A 9,798-nucleotide genomic window follows, 5' to 3' on the forward strand; every position below is an offset into this window, starting at 1 on the left:
ACACACAAGCACACACACACACAAGCACACACACACACACACAAGCACACACACACACACACACACAAGCACACACGGTCAAGCACACACAGTCAAGCATTTTATCAGTAGACCTTAACACATTAACTCTTAAGTAAAACCTTGACCTAATAATAATTATATATTTAGTAATCCAGCTGTTAGTATTTTTGACAAATTTGGATTTTGTTTAAGTATTCTTTATAAAACTTCCTACAGATGTATTTCCACTGCACAAAATCTTCCACCTCTGGGATACATTACTGCTTGGAAATTCCTCTTTCCCATTCTGCATTGGAGTAGCCATCCTCCAGCAGCTGCGGGACCGTCTTTTGGCCAATGGCTTCAATGAATGCATCCTTCTCTTCTCTGACTTACCAGGTATGTGTCTAAATGAAGGACTCACTAAATGCAATTTTGACTATAAAAATAATGTGCTCTTTAGCCACGTAAGAAAGCCATTCTGCTTGGACCCTATTTTGATGGTCAGGGTAATCAGGGCTTTTTGCTAGCCTAGGAATGCAGAGGCTAAGTTGGGTCATACTAAGCCACTGTGGATTATTTCCATCACAGTACTGCCACCAGAAGGGGAAAAGGTCATGGCTGTGGAAATAACATATTTATCCTTTGCTTAGGACCCGTCCATTTATCTTTAGCTGATAGGGAGTAAACAACGGCCACTCAGGAAGGTGTTTGAAAATAGGTTTATATAAGGATGGTAATTCACATGGAACTTTGTTCCCTTCTAGCCACAGCTACTTGGTAACAACTTGACAAGTTTAAGAGGAGAAAACACTGTCCTTAAATGAAAATAACCCAAACTTTATAGAAATATGTTATGTAATTACGATAGTGACTAAGCTGTATGAGGTATTTACAAGAAGTTTGAAACCCTTGGAAGGAGTGTTTCAATGCAGAAATACAGAAGACAACGATGGTTTCATTCTCAATAGTGAAAACATAAGGTTTATAGGATTACCTAAGATAGAATACATCTTCTAGGTATGGAAGAAGCTAAATGTTGTTAAGATACAAAGTTTGAACAGAAAAGAGTCTTAAGAGTCCTTGCTGCTCTTGTAAACCCAGGTTTGGTTCCCAGAACTCACATGGTGGCTAACAACCATCTATAACTCCAGTTCTGAATGATCCAGTACACTCCTCTTACCTCTGTGTGCATGAAGCACACATGTGGTGCATATGAATGCATGCAAGCAAACACTCAAACATAAAATAAAAATAAGCCTTTCTTCATTAATTTATTATTCACTTTACATCCTAGTCACAGTCCCCCCTACCTCCCCTCCCAGTCCCACCCTAACAAATCCTTCCCCCATTATCCCTTTTCTTTTCCTCAGAGAAGGGGAAGCCCCCCTTTGGAACCTTCCCCAGAAACATTCAGTCCCAGCAGGACTAAGCACCTCCTCTCCCACTGAGGCCCAACCAGGCAGTCCAGTTAGGGGAAGGGGATCCATTGGGAAGCAACAGAGTCAAAGACAGTTCCCACTCTGATTGTTAGAGGACCCACATTGAAGACCAAACTACACATCTGCTCTAAACATGTAGGGTGCCTAGGTCCAGCCCATGTATGCTCTTTGGTTGGTGGTTCAGACTCTGTGAGCCTCCATGGGCCCAGATTAGTTGACTCTGTAAATCTTCTTGTAGTGTCCTTGACCCCTCTAGCTCGCTCAGTTCTATCCCCTACTCTTCTACAAGTCTCTCCAAGCTCCACCTGATGTTTGGCTGTGGGTCTCTATAGCAGTTCGCATCTGCTGCTGGATGAAGCCTCTCAGGAGACAGTTATGCTAGTTTCCTGTCTGCAAGTGTAGCAGAGTGTCAGGGGTTGGCCTTCTTACATTGGATGGGTTTCAAGTTAGGCCAGCACTCTATTGCTGGTCATCTTGAAGGCAGGATAAGTTTTAGGTTGAAGGTTTTGTGGGAGGATTGGTATTCGCCTTTCTCCACTGGAAGTCCTGCTTGACTATAGGAGGTGGGCACTTCAGTCTCCATATCCTCCACTGGAAGGAATCAGCTAGAGTCACCCTCATAGACTCCTGTAGTCTCCCCAGTCCAGGTCTACAATTTTCCCAGAGATGCCCCCCACTGATTTCTATTCTCAATCCTGGCCCTCTCCTGCTTCCCCATCCACATCTGATCCCCTTCCCTCTCCTCACCTCCTCTCCTACCCAGTTCCCTCTATTCATCCACCCCCATGATTATTTTGTTTCCCCTTCTGAATGAGATTCACACATCCTCCCTTGGGCCCTCCTTATTACTTAGTTTCTTTGGGTCTGTAGACTATAGCATGGTTATCCTGTACTTCATGTCCATTTATAAGTGAGTAGATACCATGCATGAGTTTCTGGGTCTGGATTACCTTACTCAGGATATTTTCTAGTTCCATCCATTAGCCTGCAAATTTTGTGATGTCCTTGTTTATAATAGCTGAATAATAGTATTATTCCATTGTGTAGATGTACCACATTTTCTTTATCCATTCTTCAGTTGAGGGACATCTAGATTGCTTCCAGTTTCTGTCTTTTACAAATAAAGCTACTATGAACATAGGTGACCAAGTGTTCTTGTAGTATAGTGGGGCATCTTTTGTTTATATGCCCAGGAATAGTACAGCTGGGTCTTGTAGTAGAACTATTCCAAATTTTCTGAGAAACTACCAAGTTGATTTCTAGCATGGCTGCACATGTCTGCACTTCTGCCAGCAGTGCAGATGTGTTCTCCTTGCTCCATATCCTTGCCAGCATGTGCTGTCAATATAGTTTTTGATCTTAGTCATTCTGATTGGTGTAAAATGGAATCTTGGAGTCACTTTGTTTTTAATTTCCCTAATGACTAAGGACATTGAACATTTCTTTAAGTGCTTCTTGTTTCATTTTTTAATACAAAAATTTTACATTTTCTCATAATTTTCTGCTTCTGTGTTTATTCCTGGTTCCACTGATGATGTCAATATTTTCAGGCAGCCACAACTATGTAATAATAGAAAATGCATTTAAAAGTGTCCAAGAGAAGGTCACTGAACACGAAACAAAAGTTTTGAGGTTATATATTTATTAGATACCTTAAAGAGAAATAAAGAATCTGCCACCTACATTTGTTTATATTTTGTGAATATTTTCTACTCTACCATCTTTTAAAAAGCATCATCCTTTAAGGGAAAATAATAATAAAAATATCTACATATTTAGAATAATTTAAAATATTTAGAATAATTTAAAACTTTTCTCACTGTTTGACAAATTAAAACATCATCCATTGTATCAAGTTTAATTAAAATAAGCTATTTCTTGCATTAAGCAATAATAGTTCTGGGCTTTATTTTTCAAATTTTTTTCTGGGACATAGTAAAATATCAGGGTTTTATGGTGCTTGTGGGGTTGGATCTGAGTAGAAATAAAGAGGCCAACTGCACAAACCCAGAAGCAGTCTGTGCCCCACAGATGTTTCCTTGTCATCCCAGCTTGTCAACGCAAGCAGAGGATGATTGATCAGGATTAAAAGAATGTTTTGGTCAGTTATAAAAATAAGTATGTTGGAAATGCTGACTGTATATTCTCAAATCTAGTAAACTTGGTTGCTCTCCTTCCAATCATAAAAGTTCTCATAAATGCTGGTGAAAACATCTGTGATGATGGCTTATAGGCAAATTAGTGACCAGTGAGTGCTAACACAGCTCAGTTTGTAAAGACCTCAGAAGGCAGAGTCATAGCACATACATATGTTAGAACTAAGTAGTTGAAATGCAGCCCTCTCTTCACCCTTGAAACCACAATGCCTCTACTGATGGGCAACACCCTGACCCACTGTGCTGTTATTCTTGCTCATCACTATTTACTCCCTGTATGTGATTCTTCTTACAGAGAAAGGCTAATGAGAAGTGCATTTACCCTTTCTTAAGTGACCCATGTTTTTTTTTTTAATGATATTGCACTTGGGTGGGATATTTTTCTCAAGTAGACTTAAATAACTTCATTTTTTAGCATACTGAGTTTCCAACTTGAAAGTTGCTTGAAGAACTTTGGAAGTAGCCATCGATAGCCCAAAAATGTAAATGCAGACCAACGTGCCCACGTGCATGCGCGTGCGCACGCGCGCACACACACACACACACACACACTAACACACTCAGAGTATTAGACGATAATAGTGTTAAACACTTTTGAAACAAATTGTATTTTAGTCTACCTACAAAGGATAGATAGGCTAGCTATATTGTACTTCTAATTTTAAGGCCAGGATCAGCATTAAGTTTAACTCACTAAATATATTATGTTGTAGTAAAATCCCACTGAGGATTACTAAGTAATAGAAACTTAAGAGAAGTGGCTTAATCTCTTTGTCCATTTCCTTATCTCTAACTCTGAGAATGACAGAATTTTCTGTCAATAGATCATTGTGTTAAATCAGTACAGATAAAGATATAAATTATAAATGTTATTAATACTATTATTATGCTAATTGATGTTTTATTCAAATATAATGTGCTGCCTTCTCAATAATATAAATGCTATAATCTTCCCTCTTAGCTGTTTTTAAAAATTCTTGAAGGTGACTGTCATAAGAATTCATTGTTAGAGAAAACTAATGAGAGATTACCTTTAAAATTAAGCCTTCAGGGATATTATTTTCTATGACTAGGAAAAATATGTTTTTCTTGCTTTAAGATAGTTTTTGTAGGAGACAGCACCTACAGGCTTAGAAGTCAAGGCATATGTGAGTTCCAGTCTAGTTTCACCAAGCTCAGCCTGTGTGAACTGAGAAACTTGTAGTGTGATGCTGCTGAAAAAGCATGCCCTGCAGAGTGAGAGTAGCCATGTGCACAGAACAGCACTTCAGCCACGTGTGCTGCCTCATTTTATGTCAACTTAGCCCAAGGTAGAGTCATCAGAGGTGGACGTCTCAATGGAGAAATGCCTCTATAAGACCAGGCTGTAGGCAAGCCTGTCAGGCATTTTCTTAATCAGTGATTGAGGTAGAGCGTCTAGCCCATTGTGGATTGACCATTTCTGATTTTGTAGTCCAGGGTTCTATAAGAAAGCAGACTAACCAAGCACAAGACATGGGAAATAAGCCAGTAAGCATCACTCCCCCATGGTCTCTGCATGAACTTCTGCCTCAGGATTCTCCCACTGTGTGAGTTCTGGTCCTGACTTCCTTTGATAATGAACAGTAAGGTGATGGTAGCATGTCTTACACTGTTGTGATGACTACTAAAATAATATGCAAAATGCAGCTGGCATAAAAACTGATAAAAGGAAATATCCCTAATGACTCTTTTTTTACGCATTTTTTGTTTTTACTTTTTTATTATTTTATTTATTTACATTTCAGATGTTATCCTTCTTTCTGGTTTCCCCTCTGCAAACCCCCACCCCCTCCCCCTCCCCCCTGCTTCTATGAGGGTGCTCCCCGACCCACCCACCCACTCCTACCTCACTGTCCTAGCATTCCCCTACACTGGGGCATTGAGCTTTCACAGGTCCAAGGGCCTCCCCTCCCACTGATGTGCTTCAATGCCATCCTCTGCTACATATGTGGCTGGAGCCATGAGTCCCACCATGCATACTTTTTGGTCAGTGGTTTAGTCCGTGGGAGCTCTGGGGTATGGTTAGTTGATATTGTTGTTCTTCCTATGGGGTTGCAAACCCCTTCAGCTCCTTAAGTTCTTTCTCTAACTCCTCCATTGGGTCCCCATGCTCAGTCCAATGTTTGGCTGCAAGCATCCTCCTCTCTATCTGTCAGGCTCTGGCAGAGCCTCTCAGGAGACAGCTATATCAGGCTCCTGTCAGCAAGCACTTGTTGGCATCAGCAATAGTGTCTAAGTTTGGTGACTGTATATGGGATGGATCCCCAGGTGGGGTACTCTCGGAATGGCCTTTCCTTCTCTCTGTGCTCCACACTTTGTCTCCATATTTCCTTTAGACAGGAGCACTTCTGGGTTATTAGTGAAACGACACCCTTCACAATAGTCACAAATAATATAAAATATCTTTGTGCGACTCTAACTAAGCAAGTGAAAGATCTGTACAACAAGAACTTCAAGTCTCTGAAGAAAGAAATTGAAGATCTCAGAAGATGGAAAGGTCTTCCATGCTCATGGATCAGCAGGATTAACATTGTAAAAATGGCCATCTTACCAAAAGCATATCTATAGACTCAATGCAATCCCCATCAAAATTCTAACTCAATGCTTCAGAGAGATAAAAGAGCAATTCTCAGATTTATTTGGAACAACAAAAAATCCAGGATAGCAAAAACTACTCTCAACAATAAGAGAACTTCTGTGGGAGTTTCCATCCCTTACCTCTACTACAGAGCAATAGTGATAAAAACTGGATGGTATTGGTACAGAGACAGACTGGTAGATCAATGAAATAGAAGTGAAGACCCAGAAACGAAGCCACACAGCTATCGTCACATGATCTTTGACAAAGGAGCATGATGAGGTCTGTCAGGCTTCTGCTCTGCCCCTTGCCATGCTGCTGTAGCATCCACTTGTCACTGAGGGGATAGGGTATGGACAAGCAGTTCCAAGGGTGAGTCTATCTCAGTAAGACCAACATGGCAGGAATTTTACAGTGGACTTCTGTAACCTGAGATGTTTATTTTTATTCTATTGTTATTCTCTTGTACAGAATCTTCTACAATAACACTATTTTACATGTTTTAAATTTTTTTAATTTACTTATTTATTTAATGTATGCAAGTACACTGTAGCTGTCTTCAGACACAGGGCATCAGATCCCATTACAGATGGTTGTGAGCCACCATGTGGTTGCTGGGAATTGAACTCAGGACCTCTAGAAGAAGAGTCAGCTCTCTTACCACTGAGCCATCTCTCCAGCCCTCAAGCAAATTCTTAATGTACAGATGACAGCACCCCTGAGCACCTGCAAAGCCTGGAGAGTTTAGAGTCAGAAGGAAGCTCTTCCTAGAACCTATAGAAAGAAATTGGGACGTCTGCGTTAGAGGACTCAGCTTCCTCAGAAATTGAACCGTTACTTAGACATTACAAGAAATAAATGGAAACATGTAAACTATTTTGGAAAGAAACATTGTGTACACTAAAGGAAACTGCTGTTTAAAGTGCAGTTCTGAATACTGCTTGAAAGGAGGAATTAACATTTGACTGAAAAAATTCTTAGTTGCAGCATTTGTTTTATTATAGGAGATTTTTAAGCTTCTCTTCAGTAAAAGTTTTAATGGCTATTTTAAGGGCATTCTAGTTCAATAATACTGCATATTAAAGAGCTCTGAGCTTAGGTGTACAGAAGGGTGTTAGCATCTTACTGTTTTCAGTGGTATCGTGTGTATTGGTACACAGGTGGCTAGATGAAGGTCCTGATCTGTGTTCACTCATCAACTGCACCTGTTTTCTTTTTAATTATTCAGTGTTGTGTTTCAGAACCATTAACTTAACACTTTATTTATTTACCTTTATTCTTAACATGTGTACATACATACTTCTGTCAGGTTACAGCATATGTGTCCAGATCAGAGGATCACTCTTGTGAGTCAGTTCTCTCCAGCTACTGTGTGGGATCCAGGCCAGCATGTGCACATGCGTGTGTGTGTGTGTGTGTGTGTGTGCGCGCACGTGCGTGCGTGTGTGCGTGTGCATGTTTGGGGGGTGCGCATGTGTGTGCGTGCGTGTGTGTGTGTGTGTGTGTGTGTGCGTGTGGATATGCATGTAGATGCAGGAGCCTGTCCTCCTTTTCCACTGTGTAGGCCCTGAGTATGAAACTGAGACTTGAGGCTTGACAGCAAGAACTTCTTCCGCTCAGCCCTTTCACCAAACCCCACAGCATATTTTTATGCAATTCGCTTAACTCTTCATTTTCTATGGTCTATAAACAAGAAAACCATAGAAATATTTAGGGACTAAAAGTCAAGTTACTAAAACTAGGAGAAAATTGCTAAACTAGGAAAGCCTCTTAATACTGTCTCATTATTTTCCTATTTACACCCAATATGGAAATGAACAATGAGAAGGAGAAAATGGAGAACCTTTGGTTTTTGTTTTGGAACTGCATACATCTCAAGGCAGTTTGGTGATGTCTGGTGTAGCAAAGAGAAGGGCAGGGTGTGTTCTTCCTGATTTTCAGTTCTTGCTCTTTTGACTTCTAACACCTTTTTGATAAAATCGAGATTTGATCTATTTTCTTACATGCCTTTACATCAAAAAAAAATTAAGCTGTTTTCTAATTCATAATTCTTTACACTGATATGATCCAAGCTTTCCTTTTATGTTACAGCATAAATCTCAGTATAAGCTGACATGTCACAATCAGTATGCCTCATTAAATTTGAATTTCAAATAATAAATAAGATAAATATCTGGTTTTTTAGAGCCATGTGGCAAGCTTGGTCTGCTGACTTTTTTTTTAATGATTTATTTATTTATTTTATGTATGTGAGTACACTGTAGCTGTACACATGGTTGTGATCCTTCATGTTGTTTTGGGGAATTGAATTTTTAGAACCTCTGCTCACTCCAGTTGACCCCGCTCCCTCAGTCCCTGCTTGCTCCGGCCCAAAGATTTATTTATTATTATACATAAGAACACTGTAGCTGACTTCAGATACACCAGAAGAGGGCATCAGATCTCATTACAGGTGGTTGTAAGCCATCATGTGGTTGCTGGGATTTGAACTCAGGACCTCCGGAAGAGAAGTCAGTGTTCTTACCCACTGAGCCATCTTGCCAACCCTAAAATAAATATCTTAATATAAATATGATCCAAATAGTCATTGATTAAGACTGGATATCTTACATTTGTTTTGCTAAACCTGGAAATCTTAAGTGTAAATATATAAAATATACCTTTAGGGAAACTGGAAGATGACTCAGCCACAAAATGTGTTTACTGCCAAGCCTGAGAACCCAGGCTCCATCTTTAGGACCCACATGATGGAAGGAGAGAGTGCACTTCTACAAGTTGTCCTTTGACCTTCTCAGGTACACTGTGGATTCACATTTGTGCACTCATGCTTACACACACACATTTGTTAAAATAATAAAAATTATTTTTAAGAATGAGAGGAAGATATGGGAAAATATAAGGAATCAAGTACTATGTGTACATGGTTCATTTACTAGCTTTCGTTTTTCAAATTAGAATAAAAGTAATGGGTTTTATTATGGCATTTTCATATATATGTGTGTGTGTATGTGTGTGTATATATATAAATATATATATATATGTATATATAATCTTTATTGCAGAGTATAGTCAAGTGGAATATTTTTATCTCATTACATAACATAGAGGAAAAACAACTTTATGTAGCATAGCATTAAAAAGGCTACTTTGGATTTCCTTTATTCATTATACAAGGTTAAAATTTCTCAATTTGAAACCATGAACGTATAACATGAATAATGAACATTTAGTAGCTGTTACCTACTTATTTTAAGCCTCAGTAAATAATGCTTAGATAGAAGAAGAAGGCCTTTTAACTCTGTAATGATATAAAAAAATGGTAGTACTTTTCTTTCACATGAGTATAATGAAATGCTAAACGGTTATTTAGGCTCCCCACTTAGGGAATTCTAAACATTTGGCTTTTGTGTGTTTCTGTGAGATAGATTCTGAGTGTATGCATACAGTTGAATGACATGCCTGTCAGAACAGGGGAGTGTGATTGGCAGGAACCAGGAAACAGGTCAGACTCATACAGGCCCATATTGGATTCTTCTTTTTTTTCTTTCTTTTTTTTTTTAATTAGATATTTTCTTTATTTACATGTAAATTTCTCCTTTCC

At 39.2% G+C, this 9,798-nt stretch overlaps 1 protein-coding gene across 2 annotated transcripts in view; it reads left to right on the forward strand.

Annotated features, from left to right (window-relative positions):
- The window catches only part of Tbck (TBC1 domain containing kinase), a 153,758-nt gene that overhangs the window by 74,746 nt on the left and 69,214 nt on the right, over positions 1-9,798 (forward strand). For both annotated transcript variants that reach the window (XM_031375551.1, XM_031375552.1), the window contains exon 22: positions 238-399. In XM_031375551.1, coding sequence (XP_031231411.1) covers positions 238-399 — 162 coding nt within the window. The remainder of the gene's footprint in view (positions 1-237; positions 400-9,798) is intronic.

The sequence above is a fragment of the Mastomys coucha genome, unplaced genomic scaffold, assembly GCF_008632895.1.
Source record: "Mastomys coucha isolate ucsf_1 unplaced genomic scaffold, UCSF_Mcou_1 pScaffold16, whole genome shotgun sequence".
Taxonomy (NCBI): domain Eukaryota; kingdom Metazoa; phylum Chordata; class Mammalia; order Rodentia; family Muridae; genus Mastomys; species Mastomys coucha.